This window comes from Zootoca vivipara, chromosome 13, assembly GCF_965207765.1.
Source record: "Zootoca vivipara chromosome 13, rZooViv2.hap1.1, whole genome shotgun sequence".
NCBI lineage: Eukaryota > Metazoa > Chordata > Lepidosauria > Squamata > Lacertidae > Zootoca > Zootoca vivipara.
In genome coordinates, this window is record NC_142596.1 from 48,812,872 (window position 1) to 48,835,606 (window position 22,735).

General features: G+C 40.5%; 2 protein-coding genes across 11 annotated transcripts in view; one reads left to right on the forward strand and one right to left on the reverse strand.

Annotated features, from left to right (window-relative positions):
- Positions 1-22,735, reverse strand: part of CHLSN (cholesin) — a 133,771-nt gene that overhangs the window by 53,854 nt on the left and 57,182 nt on the right. The window lies entirely within an intron of this gene.
- GPR146 (G protein-coupled receptor 146) overlaps positions 1-22,735 on the forward strand; it is a 48,105-nt gene that overhangs the window by 18,637 nt on the left and 6,733 nt on the right. Inside the window, exons 1-2 of one of the 4 annotated variants that reach the window (XM_088656618.1) lie at positions 7,331-7,353; positions 10,639-10,762. The exons of 1 other annotated variant lie outside the window; for it this stretch is intronic. In XM_088656618.1, the coding sequence (XP_088512744.1) occupies positions 10,756-10,762 (7 nt within the window). In that variant the 5' untranslated portion in view covers positions 7,331-7,353; positions 10,639-10,755. Of the gene's footprint in view, positions 1-7,330; positions 7,354-10,638; positions 10,763-19,406; positions 19,544-22,735 lie in introns of those variants that run through there. 2 more of the 4 variants (XM_060282458.2, XM_035131324.3) reach the window with 2 other exon arrangements.

Here is a 22,735-nt window from a genome sequence, read left to right on the forward strand (position 1 = left end):
TAACTTTCCAGCACTGGTGTTACCCTCTCCCAAAGACTGTATCTGGAGCAGAGCTCTTACTGATGACAGGTAGGGGAAAAGGAGAAAGTAGATGTGTTTCTGAGATATGCAAAGCAGCTCAGCCCCTCCTGAGATACAAGCTATGAAAGCCTTTAAAGGTACTAAAATAACACCTTGGCTTAAGTCTGGAAATTCTCTGGCACAGTCTGCACATAATGGCAAACCACAGTTAATTGTTTAGCTTGGAATGGGGAGACTGATCCTCCTTGTAAAACTGTAGGTGAAAAACAAAGTAGAATAAATCAGTTGTGATTCCTGGGTTAGCTTATGTCTGAATTGTCATGGTTTGTTTTGCTCAAACCATGGCTGGTAAGCCCAAAACAAACTTTGCTTGGCTTTATATTATGTTTTGCATGGAGCAAAGCAAACCATCACCCCTGGTTCCGACATAATGCTGAGTCTCGGGTTGTGGTTTGCTGCTCCCACCCACACTGGGGAGGAGTAAAAAGGGAGCTAACTCTATTCACCATGGCTTACCATGGCATGCAAACAGGGATGGGTGAATCTTTCGATTTTGGTTTCACAGTTTCTCATATTTCCAATCTTCAGTTTTCCATATGCTTGTGTCATTGTTTTTAATAAAGTTATCATGAAAATTCATTGCCATTGTAGTGCAAATTCTCCTAATATATACATTTTTGTATGCAGTTTTGACTAATATACAAAATTCTGCAAAGCAAATTTCAGTAATATAATGCAATTTTTCTGTTATTTTCACCAACGTATGCATTTTTATGCACAGTTTACCTTAGTGTGTGCATTTTTTAACTTATTTGTGTGGAGAACTGTACTGCAAAATTCAGAGAAGTGTGTTTTGGTTTGCATAGCACAGGCACCCCCAAACTGCAGCCCTCCAGATGTTTTGGCCTACAACTTCCATGATCCCTAGCTAAGAGGACCAGTGGTCGGGGAAGATGGGCATTGTAGTCCAAAACATCTGGAGGGCCAAAGTTTGAGGATGCCTGGCATAGCATTTTAGAAAGTGTGAATTACGCATATTCTCCTTTAAATGTGAACTGAAGTGAATTCTTCTCTCATCCATAAATGCAAATGCTGTCACTGGGCAAGAAGCTATGCAACAACTGTTTCCAGACTGTTTTTAAGGACAGCCCCATATAAAAGTGCATTGTAGTAATAAGAGATAAAGGTGCAGCTAGGCAAGTGACCCTCTATATAAAGCAGCACAGAATTGCACAAGGAATGCAGAGAAGTGCAGCTGCACACTGAGCAGCCACTGCTGCTTCTGAACACATCTGCCATAACACCACTGACCTATAAGTGAACTTTCATAGGTCTGCTACTCAAGATTAGAAATGCAAATATGTCCTTAAGTACCAGAGATAGAGGCACTTAGATCTCCAACTATTTAGCACACATCCAAGTCAATGGAATGTCCCCCAAAAAGATAAAAGTATCTTATCAGCCTTTACTCTAATAAAACCAGAGATTGCTTTACATTCTTAAGACTACAAAAAAGGTTAAGGAAAGGAAAATCCTGTTTTAAGACCTGTGAAGAAACATGGCATTGCTCAATTGCTGAGCAATACTCATATCTAAACTCCAGGCAGCATGATGCGTTTTTCTTCTGATATGCACTTGCAATCGCTACTGAAATGGACTCAAATTGTGCACATGCACTACGTTATAATACAGACCACTAATGAATTTTAAACCATTACAAGAGCCATTTATAAGATCACCCAAGCTGCTCAGATAGCTTTCAGCTCAGCTGATGTGTGCCTTTGTGGTTTTGTAAAATTCTAATGTGGAATGTATTCCTGCAGACATTTACTCAGATGTAACTGAATTTACATCGCACTTATACTATTGAATAGTACGTGTAAAAGCCACATCAACAGGAAATTTTACATATCTGGGAACATTCTCTATGCTGTATCAAAGAAAATTGCAATGCTCCACTGTAAAAATCAGAGAAGCAAATGCTACCACTTTTGTATTTTCTTGGCTCATAAAAAATAGCAAAGATAAGCTTTTGCAAGACCAATGCAATTTATGGTGTAGCTGAAAAGGCATAGGAGATAAAAATTTGCCTTGAGCTACATCTGAAAGCTATGTACGTAAAGAAATGTGAGGGCTCACTTAGAAAAGCACAAACAAAACAGAGTTTTATAACAACCTAAAAGACTAGTAAATACATTGGCAATTTAAAGCCCAGCAGACATACACACAGGTACAGAGGAGAGAAACTGAAACTAGTGGGGCCAAAAGATCATGAAATGGGGTAACCATGGTTGTCCATATCAGAATGGCATCGCTCTCTGGAGCACCTAGGCAGGTGACTCAGAGAACAGAAATTCATGGCAAAAACATTTCAATTTTCTTCAGAGGCTCCCTGAATGCATGAATAATTCTGATCCCACAGAGCAGTAATACTCCTAGACTAGGCTTCCTGACTATCGGGTGACTATCATATCTACTACTGTGGGCAAGAATCCCGTAAAAGAAATGGAGTGGCCCTTATAGTCAACAAAAGAGTGGCAAAAGCTGTAATGGGATGCAATCTCAAAAATGACAGAATGATCTCGATACGAATCCAAGGCAGACGTTTTAACATCACAGTAATCCAAGTTTATGCACCAACTACCGGTGCTGAAGAAAGTGAAATTGACCAGTTCTATGAAGACTTACAACACCTTCTAGAAATGACACCAAAGAAGGATGTTCTTCTCATTACAGGGGATTGGAATGCTAAAGTAGGGAATCAAGAGATAAAAGGAACAACTGGCAAGTTTGGCCTTGGAGTTCAAAATGAAGCAGGGCAAAGGCTAATAGAGTTCTGTCAAGAGAACAAGCTGGTCATCACAAACACTCTTTTCCAACAACACAAGAGACGACTCTACACATGGATATCACCAAATGGGCAGCATCGGAATCAGATTGATTATATTCTCTGCAGCCAAAGATGGAGAAGCTCTATACAGTCAGCAAAAACAAGACCTGGAGCTGACTGTAACTCAGATCATCAGCTTCTTATAGCAAAATTCCAGCTTAAACTGAAGAAAGTAGGAAAAACCACTGGGCCAGTAAGATACAATCTAAATCAAATCCCTTATGAATACACAGTGGAAGTGAGGAACAGGTTTAAGGATTTAGATTTGGTGGACAGAATGCCTGAAGAACTATGGATGGAGGCTCGTAACATTATACAGGAGGCAGCAACGAAAACCATCCCAAGGAAAAGGAAATGCAAGAAAGCAAAATGGCTGTCCAACGAGGCCTTACAAATAGCGGAGGAGAGGAGGCAAGCAAAAATGCAAGGGAGATAGGGAAAGATACAGGAAACTGAATGCAGATTTCCAAAAAATAGCAAGGAGAGACAAGAGGGTCTTCTTAAATGAGCAATGCAAAGAAATAGAGGAAAACAATAGAATGGGGAAAACCAGAGATCTGTTCAAGAAAATTGGAGATATGAAAGGAACATTTCGTACAAAGATTACCATAATAAAGGACAAAAGTGGTAAGGACCTAACAGAAGCAGAAGACATCAAGAAGAGGTGGCAAGAATACACAGAGGAATTATACCAGAAAGATATGGAGGTCTCGTACACCTCAGGTAGTGTGGTTGCTGACCTTGAGCCAGACATCTTGGAGAGTGAAGTCAAATGGGCCTTAGAAAGCATTGCTAATAACAAGGCCAGTGGAAGTGATGATATTCCAGCTGAACTATTTAAAATTTTAAAAGATGATGCTGTTAAGGTGCTACACCCAATATGCCAGCAAGTTTGGAAAACTCAGCAGTGGCCAGAGGATTGGAGAAGATCAGTCTACATCCCAATTCCAAAGAAGGGCAGTGCCAAAGAATGCTCCAACTTCCGCACAATTGCCCTCATTTCACACGCTAGCAAGGTTATGCTTAAAATTCTACAAGGCAGGCTTAGGCAGTATGTGGACACAGAACTCCCAGAAGTGCAAGCTGGATTTCGAAGGGGCAGAGGAACCAGAGACCAAATAGCAAACATGCGCTGGATTATGGAGAAAGCTAGAGAGTTCCAGAAAAACGTCTACTTCTGCTTCATTGACTATGCAAAAGCCTTTGACTGTGTCGACCACAGCAAACTATGGCAAGTTCTTAAAGAAATGGGAGTGCCTGATCACCTCATCTGTCTCCTGAGAAATCTCTATGTGGGACAAGAAGCTACAGTTAGAACTGGATATGGAACAACTGATTGGTTCAAAATTGGGAAAGGAGTACGACAAGGTTGTATATTGTCTCCCTGCTTATTTAACTTATATGCAGAATTCATCATGCGAAAGGCTGGACTAGATGAATCCCAAGCCGGAATTAAGATTGCCGGAAGAAATATCAACAACCTCAGATATGCAGATGACACAACCTTGATGGCAGAAAGTGAGGAGGAATTAAAGAACCTTTTAATGAGGGTGAAAGAGGAGAGCGCAAAATATGGTCTGAAGCTCAACATCAAAAAAACCAAGATCATGGCCACTGGTCCCATCACCTCCTGGCAAATAGAAGGGGAAGAAATGGAGGCAGTGAGAGATTTTACTTTCTTGGGCTCCTTGATCACTGCAGATGGTGAGAGCAGTCACGAAATTAAAAGACGCCTGCTTCTTGGGAGAAAAGCAATGACAAACCTAGACAGCATCTTAAAAAGCAGAGACATCACCTTGCCTACAAAGGTCCGTATAGTTAAAGCTATGGTTTTCCCAGTAGTGATGTATGGAAGTGAGAGCTGGACCATAAAGAAGTCTGATCGCCGAAGAATTGATGCTTTTGAATTATGGTGCTGGAGGAGACTCTTGAGAATCCCATGGACTGCAAGAAGATCAAATCTTTCCATTCTTAAGGAAATCAGCCCTGAGTGCTCACTGGAAGGACAGATCGTGAAGCTGAGGCTCCAATACTTTGGCCACCTCATGAGAAGAGAAGAATCCTTGGAAAAGACCTTGATGTTGGGAAAGATTGAGGGCACTAGGAGAAGGGGGCGACAGAAGACGAGATGGTTGGACAGTGTTCTCGAAGCTACGAACATGAGTTTGACCAAACTGCGGGAGGCAGTGGAAGACAGGAGTGCCTGGCGTGCTATGGTCCATGGGGTCACGAAGAGTCGGACACGACTAAACGACTAAACAACAACAACAACAACAACAAGGCTTCCTGAGGACCAGTCATACTGTCCCAACAACTTCTGCAGAACTCAGTGACCAAGTGTTCCATCTGCAGAGCAAGAAACTCTATTAGTAATGTTTAGTAAACATGTGAACAGATGCCAAAGATGCAACAATATACATATCTAGGCTGAAACCTGGTGTATTACTTAAAACTGAAGTAATCTAAAAGCTTTCTCTAAATGCGCACAAAGCAGAGTAGACATTGCAGGACTTTGGACTAGATGATCCCTACCAACTCTGCAATCCTGTGGTCCTGTACTTGAGAATTGTGTATAATGTGCCCCTTCTCAAAGGCACCAAAGATCTCCTAGGTGGAGGCAGCCCTGTTAACAGGGTTGGAAAGTTCTTGCTTTCTTATTGGTTTATTTTCGTTCTTGTTTTTATTATGTTTTGTTTTTGTATTTTTATGTTGTGAACCACAATGAGATCTATAGATGAAGGGTGATATACAAATAAAATAAATAAATAAATCCATGATTCTATACTGGGAAACAAACTCACAGTAACGCCAAATCAAAATCTATCAAAGCTGTAGTTTTTAGACCTGCAGAACAGAAACCTATAAACAATGTTGTAACTGTTTCACCTGTAATGTCATCACAGGTCATTTCTTATGATAAGATTCATGATTTGATTTGATTTTTAGATTTGTACAGCAGTTTGTATATGAAAATTCAATCAAACCACAAAAGGCTGCTTATCTAAGGAAATTAATTTTTGCACCCGTTAGACATGTTTACTCAGCTTCATTTCAACTTATGCCCACAGAATATTGGACTGATAAATTCTTTAATAGGCCAACCAATGACCATCTTTGTGTGTGTAAATCAGGCCAGAACAAAGACACTGCACAGCATATCCTGTATAGCTAGGGATAATAATAATAATAATAATAATAATAATAATAATAATACTACTAATAATAATAATAATAATAATTTATTTACCCGCCACCCATCTGGCCGGGTTCCCCCAGCCACTCTGGGTGGCTTCCAACAAAATATTAAAATACAGAAATCCATCAAACATTAAAAGCTTCCCTAAACAGGGCTGCCTTGAGATGCCTTCTAAAGGTCTGGTAATTGTTGTTCTCTTTGACCTCTGGTGGGAGGGCATTCCACAGGGTGGGATATATTTCTTTATTCAATACAGAATTTTCTGGAAGGTTAATCAGATTATTTCAAAATTAGATAGTTACTGGTTGATGCAGACAGCTTTGTTACCTATAAGGTCCCATTATATGTGCTAGCAGCAAGAAAAATCACAGGATGCTTTTTTGACCTAAAACAGTATACAGTAAGCTCCTAAGAGGAGTCCTTCTTTTCATCTAAATGATTTGAGGAACTTTTTGATTATAAGCTTTAATAATTTGAAATTCTGATAATGTATTGTTGCATGCCACCCCAGTCTCTGAGTGGTGTGAGACTCCAGGGGTTCTAGGCACATACCCAGGATTTGTGTTTCCTTTTGGAACGAGGCCCAGTGGAGACTGTGGTGTCTTTAGGATACAGTGGAACCTAAGTTGTTAAATGTCTCTGTTGACGCACGTTTCGGCTTTCAAACATCAAAAACCCAGAAGTACTTGCTTCGGTTTTCGAATGATTTTTGGAAGCCGAACATGCCTCACGGCTTCCGTTTTGAGTTTCCCTATTGTATTGAGGCTTCCGCTTTCAGTTTTTTGTTTTCGGAAGTCAAACGGTCTTCCGGAATGGATTACATTCGAAAACAGAGGTTTCCCTGTATATGGTCTATTTACACACTTATGCAACTTGAGCCTGTGATGGAGGTGTTCACAGCAAAATCACCCCCAAAAGAGTTTTGTTTATTCCATAGGTGCAGCCTTGGATTCAAACAGAAATCAAACCTTGCTTTCAAAAATTGCTCTGACTCCCTCCCCAACTTGCTGCTTTTCTTCTAGGTCACATCACTGCCAAACTCTGTTCTCCACTCCGGCTTTTTCTGTAGAGGGAGGGCCCTCCACCCATTTGCCATCTTGCAACAAGTACCTTAATTCCACCTCATCTCACCAGGAAGTTACCTTGGCTATTTCAGGAATTAGAAGGCTTGATAAGCTTTTAACACTTGCTGGATCAAGGGATTAGGGGGGTCTGGCACCCACCCACCCAAAAAAGCCTCACAACAGTATGTTTTAACTTTCTCTTCTGATTGTTTGTTTTAGTGATTTATATTGTAATAGCCATTGGCTACTAAGTATAAGACACTGACTTACTGAATGAGAATAGGGATATCACCCTCAAAAGCTGCTGAAGCTGCTGCCTGCAAGAAAGAGTGGGCAGCAATAACCCCATTAGTAGGTATTTCACTAACACCTTATGGGCTAAGAGTATGTGTTCTTTAATCCATATGGATTTGGACATCTTACTTTCTCTAGCCTCTGACCTTTATACTCTTCCATGCAATCTAAATAGAAGCACAGTGCAACCCACACCCATAGTGCACCACATACTTCTAGCTTGTGTTGGCTCTGTTCCCCAGGATCACAGAATCATAGAATCCTAGAGCTGGAGGGGACCCAAGGGTCATCTAGTCCAACCCCTGCAATGCAGGAATCTCAGCTAAAGCATCCATGACAGATGGCCATCCAACCTCTGCTTAGAAACCCCTAAGGAAGAAGAGTCCACCACCTCTTGTGGGGGTCTGTTCCACTGTTGAACAGGCTTGGGGCAAAAGAACAGCAGAGAAATCTAGAATCTATAGATCAAGGAATTCTTTAGGAACCAAGGAGAAATATGGTTGCGGGCCTATATCTTTCACGTTGAAGACACATGATTTTGGGCCCACTAACAACACTCTCAGCCCCGAGTCTCTGTGGGCTGGTGTTATGGCCACTAAAAAAGCTATCTAAATGTGAGCAAAATAGGAGAAAAGGTGACCACTTATTCAAAGGGCTTGGAGCTATGGCGTTTGGCTCCTAGAATCACCAATATGGCCCAACATTATGGCTAACTAGGTAGAGTCAGTTTACGAGTCAAGGTCACCCTACCCCTTGGTGAAGTAATTGGGAATGGTCCTGCCTACATGCTCCAGAAGGAGGCATCATCCTGAGGATTAGGAATGCCCTCTGTGAACCTTTGGAGAAGATAATATTAGCAAAGTGTTGTGAATGTGTTCTTGCATGAATTTGAGCTGTACATAAATGTTACAGACCCACCACTATCCAATACATTTCCTGGCTTTGGGGGTTTATTGTTGACTTCCTGCCCCCTTTGTGCACATATGTGGACATGTATTTGCCAACTTGAGGATACACTTCATGCTTCTCATAAAAGCTTGACACTAAATCTGCTTATCTTCTAGGTAGCCACAAGACCTTAGCTATTATTTTTTTCCAGCACATATGCCATCTCGGGGTTAGCGCCTATCCTTATGTAGCCAAAACAGCACCACCTACTCACAAAAGAGAATTGTCAGCAGGCTCAGGTGACTGCTGAGCTTTGCGGTACAAAAAAAGGGAGGGAATACCACCCCACCCCCCAAATAAATAAAACAAGATGATGGATAGAAGGAGTGCAAGAATCTAAGTCAAACAAAGCCATGACCTGAGTCTCAGTCAGAGCTCATTACATGGCCATAGACTCTACTGACAGCCAACATGATCTTGGTCTTCAGGGGTTCCTTAGCTGGGACAGTTTTCCCACTCTGGACACCTTCAAGGGTCCCAGCCATCCTTCCAGTGGTGAAGTCAGAATGCAGAAACACATCCTCACCACAGCAATATTTTGTTGTACAGGTTCACTTATACTTTTACAAAGTGACTACTTCAAGAGGTGAGGTAACTATGGGACTATTAAAACAAATGATGGTACTATTAAAACAAAAACAAAAAAAGTCAACGAAATATTATCTAGTTTGTTGTTAGGAGAAGCAGTAATTTCAAATCCAATAGTTACCGTAAGTTGTCAAGGGAGTATGACTCCTATTCCTACCCCTCGTTACTGCCACCTCATCTACATTCTGCAGAATACCACGAACTATGGCATCCTTCACATCAATATGCCTCTTTCAAAACATGGAGCCACAACATAGTTGGGCAATTTGTAAACCCCGCCTGTAATATTGAAGTAGCTCTCTCTCTCTGTCTCTCTCTCTCTCTATATATATATATGTATATGTATATTACTACAATTCCTAAAAGTCTATATGGTGTAATAAAAGAGCCTGGGCATCAGAGCTTTTGAGGAAGAAGCCACTGACAGGGCCTGTTGCAATGTATGTGTCTGAACCCACATGCCTGTCTCCAGACAGTGCCAAGGGTTGGTATTTTCTAAGGCACCAAGACCTGCCAAATGCCAACCATTGCAACAGTACAGTCATTTTCACTTTGCATGGTGGAGCACCTGAGGTCAGAGGGGAAATTCTGTTTCCACTCCTCATATACAACACATGAAGTAGATCTACTGAGGAGGCTTTATCCAAATCCAAGCTATGGCAGTGCACAGTGCTATTTTTCTAGAAAAGGAGGTGCCAGAACTCACCATGAACACCTCCCTCATACTCTTTAATGGCAATAGCACCGACCTGAGAGATGCTGGAACTGAGTTCCAGTGAGTTCTGGTGGGGGGGGGGACTCTGAAGGTGCATAAGAAGAGGTGGCATATTTCTGACAGCAGTGGCTGTTATTGAGGGCCAAACAAGAAACCTCCGGAGGCTTAACTGAGCTTCTAGGCATACAGTAAAATTAAAACCCACAAAAGACAATTTTAATAAGCAACGGTAGTATAGTCTTGGTTTAAATAATCCTGCTGTTGTACTGCCTTGTACTGTACTTTGAAATCCTCGTTACACTGTAAAATTGTAAGTTCCTTTCTAGAATACTGTTCTTCCTAAGGCTATGTTTCTATTAATAAGGTAATGCTGCTATGTTTGACTTTAAAAAAAGACCTTCCTGGAATAATCTGCAAATGAAATGTACATGCCTCAGTATTCCTATTTTTTAATAAGACTACTCAGTTAAGACAGCTTCAATGCTTATTCCCTATTGTGGTCCCGTGGTCTGTGTGCACTTGATAATGGTTTTATTACGAAACTGTCTTAGAGGTTTAATAGTTCTGTAACTAGAAAAATGCCTTTTTAATGTGATGCCTTTTCAAAAAATACAGAGAGCATTCAGGACTCTCTCTACACTGCTGCAGAGGCAAATCAGCCTCAGGGCAGTAATCAGACCTCATGATTAATGCCCCTTCACCCTCCTGACTTAATCACTTAGAGCTATCACTGTGGAGGGCTTGATTTTGTAACAGACCTCTCTGCCAATCGGAGAGTACAGCAGAGGCTTAAAGGATTATGCTGTGTATGTATGTGTTGGGGGAGGTCACGTGAATACATAGAGTTCAGTGCCACTAACAACAGTGATGCGGTGGAGTCAGCGTTCCTCTCCTAAGCTCAGCTATTGTTTACCCTTTACAGAAATGAGACACTGGAGCTTTTGCTGAACTTACTCTGAGAAAGTTCCAATTTGAGAAGCAAAATGTTTCTGCCTGCTGTCAAGAAGACTACATACTTCACTCTGAGGCAAGGTAGTGCATGCCAGGTGAGTGTTCAGCTACGTTGCTTTGTAGCTTGCTCTTTAAAACAAAGGGAATTAAAGGGTGTTGTCTTTGCTATAATACAGGCAAACAGTTAATAGAACTTCTGCATCAGAAGGCGATAAGCACCTGTAAGACGATTCATAATTTAAAAGAAAAGGTAATCTGTTAGGAAATTGTGTATGTAGCTATCTTGTTTCAATACTATGGATCTTATATCTAATTAAACTTCATCTAACCTTAGATCAACTTTCTTTACTGCAATTTTTCTAGAAATATGCATTGTATACATTAAAATTGATCAGTACCTTTAATACTTTCTATTTTGTCATTCATAAAATACAAGGTTATACCAACAGATTTAAGGAAGAAATATAATGGTACGCAAAATATTACAAAGCTGTGATTTTACATTTTATGTTGCAATAAGTTAAGAGTCAGCAATCCAGCTGCATTTTTATTAAGTCATTAGAAGAGATGGTTAACAAAAGATGAAACTTCATTAGATTGTAACAGACTTGGATTGGTATTTTAATGCTAACATAGATTCAAAAGAACTTTTAATCCTGTTTTGCAATATATATGAATGATAGACTCAGATATGAAGTATTCATTTAAGTCTGGTATCTGCATGTCTACTGTAGTATTAAGCAACTCAAAAGAAGTATTGGCTGAAACAACTAAGTCTTGTAGCACCTTAAATATTAATTTTAAGTCAACTAATAAATTAATCCTGCATTGCAGGGGATGGACTAGATGACCCTCATCTAGTCCAACTCTACAGTTCTATGATTCTACGACTCTAGTCCACAAAACATTATACCATAATTAAATTTTTTGTCTTTAAGGTGATACAAAGCCAGCTTTGTGATTTTTGGTATAGCACTCTCCCCAGAAGCAGTTTGAGCTAAGCAATTAATAATAGAACCTTAGATCCTCCAAATAAATCATTAAAAAGCTAGAGACAAAATTACAAAAAATGTTTTGAATACCTGCTCATTAGTTTCCAACTGAAATATACAGAAATATTATCTAACTGACTTCAGGAGTCAAAGAGGAACTAAAACATTTGTGTATGTTTAAATGTGGGTATGAATAGTCTTACTGGTAAACATTATATGATTGTTGGTTGAAATAATGATCATTAGCAGAAAATCAATTGTGTCTGAAACAAGCAGCTCTTTTCTAAAAGAAAAATGTGCCTGACAGGAGCCATGCCCACCTGCAGAACTAGTTTACAAATGAAGCCCTTTTGTAAAGGAAAATTTGGAATTTAGCAACTACTGCAAACCAACAATACCATACCTCTTTTGCAGGTAAAATTCCACACACCTCTTAATGGAGGAATATAGGTTTATGTAAATCTGACAGCTTAAGCATCAATATCAACCTAATTTATATATCTATCATAGTATACATCCTAATTACACCACAACCATCCTGTGAGGACCAAAAGCTATAACAAATTTATTTATTATATTAATTCAAAGCTTGAAAGCGACTGGATTTTGGGAGTTAACCCACTGAGTACTATTTAATCTCAGGTGCATGGAAAGCAATACTTAAATATCTAAGTTTCTGCACACTGCCCAGAAGCCACATAAATATTTCCCCATTATGTAAATATTATATATAAAAAATACTAAGATTATGCTTTAATGAAAAGAGCATATTCCCATCAGGGGAATATTCCACATCAGGGGGAAAGGTGGGGTATAATGATGATGATGATAACAATAATAATAATAGTGCAAAGTAGACAAAGAACATTTATGCAACTAGTGAAATAACATGTGGGCATAAATTACAAAGGACTTCAGTTAAACCGACAGTAGAAAAGAAGATGCACAATAAATTTCAAGTAATAATTATAAATACACAGATAACATTAACAAGAGACTTACTGAAAAAGAAAATGGTTAATACTGGATGATTAACTTCACCAACTGTTCCTGCTTCAAGGATCTAACATTTAGAAACATTTCAATCAGCTTCCCAGTAAGGTTGCAACCCATCCCTAGAAAAATGTGATTTGTCCTTTATTGAACAATCAAACGGGACACCTTTTTCATGTATTCCAGCTCATCCTCCTTCTCATCCTCAAAACTGCATGGGCAGATGGTGGGTCCAGTGAGAGGAGTGAGAGCCTGAGCAGGAGTTTGTGCGGGCAGAGGATGGGTCCAGGAGGAGGAGAGCAATGAGTGAGAGTGAGAGAATTATTGCAGGACATGGGCAGAGGGTGGGGCCAGGAGGAGGCATTTTGAGTTTTTGCGTGGGTAGGGGATGGGTCACGGAACATGAAAGATGGGGTTTGCTGTGCACAGGCCTGCTATGGTGGAGTCTCAGGTTTTGTGTAGACGGGGAGGGGGTAGGCATGTCAGAGAGCAAGAGAGGAGGGTTGCAGGGCCCTGATCCAGTGTGGGTAGAGAAATTTTTTGTGTGGGCAGAGGGGATGGGATGAGTCAGACACTGGGGGGGGGGGGCTTGCACGGTCCTGATGGCGAATGGGGGAAAAGCGTTTTTGCATGGGCAGAGGCAAGTGCATCAAAGATGGAGATTCAGAGACTCAGCGTCAGAGAGTGAAGAGGGCTTGCATGGGCCTGGTCTGTCCATCCGGTGGAGAGCAGGGGGATTGGGTACAATAGTTTTTGCATGGGCAGAGGTGGGTGGGATGGAGAGTGGTAGGGTTTTTTTTTAATTGAATAAACCACTGTAACCCCTGTGTGCTATTGCAATGGATTGCTTTGAAGTCATTTCTACACCAGGTAATTTGTAACCCCCAAATTCCCCACCACAGCATGTCCCATATTTTGCTGACCTGTCCTTTATTTTGCCCGACCAAAGGTGACAACCCTACTTCCCAGTTATGTTGCTATTGTCTGCACCCTTAGAAATAATGAACAAAAATAGTTGCTAGGAAAACTGCACTCTAATTCACTGTCAAAAGTTACTAAAGGTGTAGCCTAGTAAATATAATAGGAAGAAATGTTCAGTAAAATCAATGAAACTAACTTCCATTTACACACTTTAATAATTTACACACTTAAGGCTACCAACTCAGCTAGGGATTAAGTAAAGATAGTATGGTTTGATTGGGAATTAGCAAGCTTCCTAGTAATTTCAGCCACGATGTAGCCCAGGCACCCCCAAACTTCGGCCCTCCAGATGTTTTGGACTACAATTCCCATCATCCCTGACCACTGGTCCTCTAAGCTAGGGATCATGGGAGTTGTAGGCCAAAACATCTGGAGGGCCGCAGTTTGGGGGTGCCTGATGTAGCCACCTTGAACATTCAAGACCAGAAATGCAAACCAAAGCAACCATCCTTATTATGAACACCAACGGGAGAAAATATCCTGTTTCAATGCATTTCCTGGAAATATTTATGCATTACCAGTCCTGGCATTCTGGGACCACAGAATATGAGCCCATTTCTCAACAGGAAACTCCGCTGCAGCCAGCATAATGCACTGCTGATAAGTCACTAGGTCGACTTTCACTTGTTTTATTGACAGGAAGTAGCACAGCATAATGGTTTCCAGGAGAAGCACCATCTGTGCCGCCTGTGAATCTTTTCCAACTGGCAAAAGAATATCTATGGAAAATGTTCCCATGATGCCAAGTTTCACTTCTTTCCCCACTCACAAAGTCTAAACTCACAAAGTTTCAACAAATGGAGTTTGGGTTAGTAAATGAACTGTTGTTTCTGTTGTGCCAAATTCAGTGAGGCAGATTCAGTTCTGAAATAACAGCCAAGCTGCAATAAAATCAACAGTACCATCATTTCTCACACTGAAACTAATGTGGCCAATTTGGGAGATCTGAATTGCCTTGGAACTATGATTTGTGTCAGCATACATCTCAAGTGAACCACGTCAGATCTCACCAGATTTCATGTATGCAGTACATCTATTTTCATGTAAAAACACACTGATTCCCGGACCGTCTGTGGGCTGGATTCAGAAGGCGACTGGGCCAGATCTGGCCCCCAGACCTAGTTTGCCTACCCATGACCTGGCTTTGCCCTTCTTCCCAAGAACCCTTGGTCCAAGCAACTCCTCCCCACGGATCTGCTCACCCCACCCCTTATCCATACCGGTACCTCTTTTTTCAAAAGGACCACATTCTTCCTGTTTGACACCACACCTCCTGTAACCTCCCCCTCCTAACTCTTGGTATTTCTTCTGCTAAATAACACACAGATGGGAGGGGGATGAACAGCAGCTGCATGGTCAATTGTTCTTTAATGGCCCAGTACTTAATTCTCCTTGTGTTCTCAATGGCATTGCTATCAGTGATTTCCTGAACAGGAGAACTGGTTCAGCCTGTATTATTCACTGGTCTGGCATGTTCCTTTCATTACTCCAAACATTATCTAAATTCTACCATTTATTAATTTCTAACATTCACTAATTCTAGAAGTTATAGGTTGTCCCCCCCCCAAAACCCTGTTACTGTAACAGTATATTTTCTGAATAGTTTTCCAATCTGAAGAAAGATAAAAGCATTCCTTGCATCTATCTTCCACTACCTTTGTAATGTATATGACGGTTCATAGAATCATAGAATTAGGCCTACCTAATTAAGGAGCAGTGGAAGATGCACAAAGAGATTAAAGAGATCAACAACCAGGAAAAGGTGATTTCAAATGTTAACAGCAAATTACACCAAATTTACCTGCCAAGATCGGACTAGGAGATAATGGGAACTACGTCAAAGTGCAAGTAGATAAATAGGTACCGCTCTGGCAGGAAGGTAAACGGCGTTTCCATGCGCTGCTCTGGTTCGCCAGAAGCTGCTTTGTCATGCTGGCCACATGACTTGGAAGCTGTACGCCGGCTCCCTCGGCCAATAGAGTGAGATGAGCGCCGCAATCCCAGAGTCGGTCACGACTGGAGCTAATAGTCAGGGGTCCCTTTACCTTTTACCTTTAAAGTGTAATCACACATTTACACAAACATGTAGCAGAGTCCAAACACTGGTTAAAAATGAAAATCTGCTTTGGGAGGGAGAACTTTAGAGCACAAAACTGGTGTTTAACTCTTCTCACCTGCTGTTACTCCACTCCATATCCCCCTCTAAGTTATTTCTGTTTGTCTGTCTGTTTGTTTTTGTTTGTGTCTGTCTGTCTGTCTGCCTGTTTGTTTGTTTAAACTTTAAAGCATTTCTTACCCACTCCTCACCACACAACAACTTCAGGCTGGGTTCCATTAACCTCATTAAGTTCTAAGTGTATTGGGTTCCATGCTCCTGGACCCTCTCCAAGGATGAAAAACAAACAAAATTAAAAATGGGAAGAGCAATTTACAGCAAAGTAACAAAAGGAGGAGGCATAGTTTGGCAGTATATATTTAAACAAACAAACAAAAACAACAACCATGGAATACTACACTGGAAAAATAGCTTGTTTGCTTTCACCCACACTGCACTATCTCCATTATATGATACTGATGGTTGCAACCTCCCACCAGTCAAACTGGTCACAGGCGCCACCATGCAATAATAAATGACAGGCTTGGAAAAAAGTTTTGTAGGTTATTCATGTCAACACCCTTGACCAAGCAGGATTTTCTACTGCACTTATTAAAATAAAAAAAAACCCTCATCTATCAAATACCTGTGTTATAAGTAATGGTGACTCATCCATCTGCAAGTGAAAGATTATCCTATTGCCTAATCTGCCCTCCCTATTACATGACACAGAACATGTGCTGTACCACAGAGTCCTATAGCAACTGAAATTGACTAGGCTCTGTACAATAAATGCAGGAAAAGAAAATTCACTATGTCTAAAAATGTAAAACAGGGTAGCCAATGTGGTGCCTTCCAGATGTTGCTAGAATACAGCTCCCATCAGCCCCAGCTAGTATGGGCAAAGCTAGGGATAATGGGAATTGCAGTCCAACAATTAGAGAATGCCACATTGGTTGTCTCCAATGTAAAAGAATGGGCACAAAGAAAGTGAACTGGAAGGAAACAAGAATACATGACATACTTGAGCACAGCTACAAGTTTGCTATTTAATGTTTTTAATTCTCTAGTGAGTACTACATGTAAAATATATGTTTGTTAAGTGAGGGTTAAATAAAAGTCAAAAGAATCTAAAGATCATGCAGCTAAAAATCCCAAGAGTTTGCTTTTGTTAAACAACTACCCTGGAAATTATCCATATGATGTATATTGGAGGTTGAATAGTAAGTCTGTTTAGTATGCTACAGAGCACGTACATACACACAAAGCAACAAGCAAATTCTCTCATAGCCTAGTGTGATTGCCTAATAAAGAGTGCAGTGTTTGTGCTTGTTTTAATGATTATTAGCTTCATTTTTAACGGTAAACCTTTCAGCTGCATTTCAGTGTTTTAATTAGCCTGAACAATTATAAGGCGCTATCAGGCAACCAGTTTCTAACCTTTTTGTCATGCATGTTTCTGCCGAAAACCCTTTCATGCCATTTCTGAAACACCAGCATATCATTGACTTTTGCGCCATTACTCTTGTGTAACCCTTGGCATATCCTATCTTTTGCAATCTTAATATTAGGCTGCTTTGTTGGTGACATGAAAGCAGAGCAATAGTATTGTATGAGACAAGTTTAACGACAGTAGCCGGACACTGGTCAGGCTACGAAGAATCATGAATCCATGACTTTAAACAGACTTTAGACTAGCTTTTTTCAAAGAGCAAAACGTACAACACTCAATCTGGTCATTTTGAAAGTGTCAGTAGTTTCAGAAATGGTTTATGATATGGCATGGCTGCCAGCTGTTCAAAGCCCAAAATTCCATTTGGGCTAGTGCAAGATCTAATCAAGGGGGTGTACGTCTAGGGAGGGACTACTGTTAACTCCACTGCAGGCCAAAACAGCCAGTGACATCAGCAAGGAAAAGGAGCAACTTCATCAACTGTCCTCAAATCAGTTGTCTGTGAGAAGATCTGTGAGTCTGGAACAACCCTGACTTCCTGACCTAGACACTGTACTTGCCTCTCAGATTTGGTCTGGGGCAAGGGGATAATAGCTCTTTCCACCAGGATTTGCTCTTTGCCCCATTACCAAGGCCAAGACATCCTGAGTCTGAGTAAACATCAGGCATATGGTGAGGGAGTCTGCTTCTTCGTTCTAGGGTGGAGGATCTACATGTGGAAGCCTGCCCATGCTGAGACTGTAAACAACTTCATTGAAACATTTTTAAATGCCACCTTGTACCATGTAAACCACTTCGAGAACTTTTTTTAAATAGAAAAGTGCTATATAAATATTCTAAATCTAAACAAATAAACAGAGACCCTTTAGGGAGTCAGGGAAACTCTTCCATTCCTAGTACAGTGGAACCTCGGTTTACGACTACCTCCGTTTACGAACGCCGCAGACCCAGAAGTGTTTACATCCGGGTTCTGCAGCATCGGATGCGATCTGCGCAGCGCGTGCATAGAAGCACTCTATCGGCGCTTCGCACACGCACAGAAGCGTGTCTTCGGCGAGCGAATGCCTTGGCGAGCGAATGCCTCCGCGGAATGGATTGCGTTCACAAACCGAGGTACCACTGTAATTTTCTGTATATACACTTGCATATACTCTTGAGAATATAATGAAATTACTAAAATAAGAAATTGAGATGAGCCCTGGTGGATCTGACCAAAGCCATATCATATATTGCTGAGCATTTTGCTCTCACAATGGCCAACTAGTTGCTTCTGATAAGCCTATAAGGATGTTACGAACAACATACAAAAATGCATTATATTATCCTTGTAAATTGCACACAAAAGGGTTATGTTAGGAGAAATGCACAGTAAAATGCTGGTGAATTTTCATAATGATTCTGCACAGGGACAACTGATTTTGAAATTGGGGGGGGGGGGCAGAGAAAGACAGAGAGACAGAGAAACGGAGTAAAACCAACATAGAAAGATTTGCCCTGCATATAATTCCCAGCACTTGGTATCCAGAGGTACCTACTGCATCCAACAGAAGAGTTAATATAGCCATCTTGACTAGTAGCTATTAGTTGTTGTTGTTGTTGTCATCATCATTATTTATATCTCAGCCAACCTGGGCAGCTTATAGCATATCTAAATCTTTTAGAATTGTTCAGTGTCAAGATCTATATACACAATGCTAATATATGTTTTAATTATTAAAAAAAATCAGTGGAATTAAGCCCTGCTGCCCAGAATATCTTAACCTCAAAAAAATCAAAACAGAAAACTGATTTTCCCAATAACAGTTTCCCGTAAGGCATTTCATACCTTCAATGGAATCTGCCAGCTAAGGGCAAAACTGCTTTCTACTGAGAATGCAGTAAACTAACCCGGAGGAATTGGAAAAAGGCAGGCAGCTTGGGGGGGGGGGGGAGAGGAGGAGAGAGAGAGAGATAGAGCAACTGTAACTGAACACCAAACTGGAGTCTTCCAGGAACATCTCCCTTTCTACCAATCAATCGGAAGCAGCCAACACTCAGCAGAGTGTAATGTCAGGAAACACTCCCCTCTGAGATCAGCCTCCTGTTTCTTGAAACTGGCTGTAAACAGAGAAAGGGAGGAGCTAGTCTTGGCTTGCCAAGAGAAGCAGAAACTTTGTGAGTAATTTACTAGAGGAAAAACAAGTGCAGCACACATGCAGAAAAACTACCAAGCTGTATAAGGCTCCTGGTGATCGCAGAAGATCACTATGTGTTCAAAGAGGGAAAATACAACACCCTTCGGCATGCTTTCTTCTCCTGAGATGTTATTTATCAGCCATATCTGGACTCCAAAGTACAAAGGAAAATGCTTCATGAACTGAAGGTAGGAGTTTAAGAGGTTTCGTAGCAGCAGGGAAAGAGGGTTTGAGGTTAGGCAGTGGGCATGACAGCTGTAAGAATTGAGAATCAAAACAGAGTGAATGTTATGGCAAAAAGTTTCAGTAATACTATATTCTAGAGAAGCAAGAATTTATTTAAAATTTAACATAAGCCCTTGGAGAAACACACACGTTCATACAAAAGTTTTTTATTGTACTAAACAACACACGGTACTTTACCAAGAATAACTGCTCTCTAGGTACTATAAAATTGCATTTTTTTAAATCTGAAAAATGAACAAAATCAAATACTTTGACGTTATCTAGCCAAATATATTTTTTTCAGATTGAAATCCCGATTTCATTGGGATAGGGGTAGGAATGTCTCACTACCTCCAAAATAAATTTTTATCATGGGCTTTCAAATTATGTACTTCTTTTTATTACTCAAATGGTGTAACAGAAAGAATAACCATGATAATTTCACCAAAAATCATTTACTATCATGGCTATTACCCATGGTGGCTATGCTCTACCTCCATGGTATGAGACTGAATACCAGTTGCTGGGGGTCGTAAGTGGGAAGAGCACTGCTGCAACTCAGGTCCTGCTTGCAGGCTTCTCATAAGTATCTGACTGGTCACTGTGAGAACAGGAAGTTGGATGAGATGGGTCTTTGCCCTCATCTAGCAGTGTCCGTCTTATGTTCTTCAAAAAAAAGTTAATCTTGGGGATTATGGAGGGTTTATTTTGGCATTATATAGGAAACACTGGGGCCGCTTTCACTGCATAAGAAGAAATATGATGAGAGATAAAAAAATTCCTTCAGTAGCACCTTAAAGACTCATACCAAAATATAAACTTAGTTGGTCTTTAAGGTGCTACTGAAGGAATTTTTTTATTTTGCTTCGACTCAGACCAACACGGCTACCTACCTGTAACTAGAACTATGATGAGAGATAACATTGTTTAAATAATGGCTGTGTGGGACTAAGTCTAAGGGTATGAATTGATAACCTGCCCCTGGCTGGGAAAAGACAAATGAGAGGTAGTGAAGATTGCAGGTTTTCACGTTAAGTCTATAGTACTGATGAACTCAAAAGATGCAATCCACCAGTGACCGCTGCCTAATCACTTTATTTCCATAGAACCGGCTTCTTCCACTGAATTGAGAGGAAGTTGCATAGTAGCAGTGTTTGTTAAATTGGACCAAAGAAAGTCATATTCAAATTTGCTGGGTTTCTGGTTGGTCTCAGTTGTGGCAGGTCCACAGTTCAGGGGTATGGCATATTCTTTGCAACCTGAAGGCTGCAGGGTTTAATTCCTGACATCTTGAGTTTAAAAAAAGGAGACAGAGAACTGACATGGTATAGCTGTTTCTGCCTGAATCCTTGTTGAGCTAGATGGAGCAATATCCTGACTCAGTGAAGTCAGTTTCATGTACTCATGATGTTAAAATATTGAATATTATCTTAATATTTTTTCAGTTGAATTATGTGCAGTGCTTTAGCTTTTCAAGATAAACATGCGTTATTTAAGTGTCATAAGGTATGCTATGCTAATCCTGCAGTTTAATAAAATAGGAAATCATTATATGCAGAAATAACACACCTTTAAATTAAGCTATGATCAAAGCAATTGCAAAAGCATTTGCTTGCTGCTCTGGAAGGGAAAACTCTCTTATGAGAGGGAGGTCAGTTCTTATAAATTATCCAGCCACTTCTGTGCCTGATAAAACTTTTGGAGCTGTCTTGATTCCTGATAGATTAGGGGTGTATAATTGAAAACACAAACAAAACACATGTGCTTAAAAACAACAGCAGAGGAGCTAAGTTGATTTGAGGCCAGGTTCTCCATCTGCACACCCACGCAATTCCTTTTCACACCTCAGCCAAGCTATTCCTGTGTAGCTAAGAGGCAACCATGTCAACCGGTATTACAAACTTTCCCCTCAAAGAATTCTGCACCCTGTAACCCTCACAAAGTTACAATTCCCAACAACCCTTAAACTACACTGCCCATAATTCTTTGAGGGGGAAAATGTGTTTCGAATGTGCTTTAAAGGTATAGCCTGATTTTGCTTTTTAGAAAGAAAGAAAGAAAGAAAGAAAGAAAGAGGGAGGGAGGGAGGGAGAAGATGTCATGACCATGAATTAAGAACCTCCTTCTTATTTATTTAATATATTTTATGCTACATTTCTCTCCCAAGTTGGGATTCAAGGTAGCTTACAACTGTTAAAAATGATTAAATACAAAGCATTTCATCCCCAGCAATTCTTCTGGGGATGAAGTCAATATCTCCAAACCAGAAGATGAAGAGAAAATAGTGCCACCCACAGATGCACTTCAACAAGATGAGCCTGTAGTTAGTGCCCTTCCAAATGTGGGGCTGGAACTGTCTCAGGGTTGTGGCACTGCTGTCCTCAGAGGACTCCATTGCAGAAGCCCTAGTGAGACTAGAGGGTTTTCTGTTCTGCTGGCAGTAGCACTCTACTAGAGTAGGTTATGCACCTTTAACTGAAGAAGCACCTTCCTGTGGAGATGTGGCTAAGAACTGGGATACAGCTACTGCCACTATATAGGTCTCAACCTCAGTTTGCTTGTTGGTAAATTAATATCAGAGTTCTTTGGATGCACATATTAAATGTTATGTCCCTGGCCCAAGGAATTTAAGATTTACGCTTCGACAGCAGGGGAAGAGGCAAGGATCATAGGGGCAAAATAGGTACAAGTACTATTACACTGCTTGGATTTCCTTAAGCCAAAGGCTTTATAGAAGAGGAGAGTTCTGAGGCATTTAAAAGGAGGGAGAAAGGTAATGCCATTTAGGTCTCATCGAATGCCATTCCAAACACACAGAAGAAAAACAGAATGGCCAGATCAGTTAAAAGGAGCAAGAGTACAATATAGGAAGGATTCAACACAAAAACAATTTGTGAATGCCTATGTAGATGCTATAAGCCACAGGAAGAACAAAAGCTAGCTGTGGTTCCAAGAGAAAAACACCTTAAATTGAGGAAGGAAATAGTTAGGTTAAACAGCAGCAATTATTATCCATCTAGTATCACAGCCATGCTAAGCAGAAAATAGCTGTCATGGAGCATGCCATCCTAGACACAAGGAAATTGATGACTTTATATTCCAGTCTTGATGAATTTATATTCCAGTCTTCAAATTATAAAATTATATTTTAAATG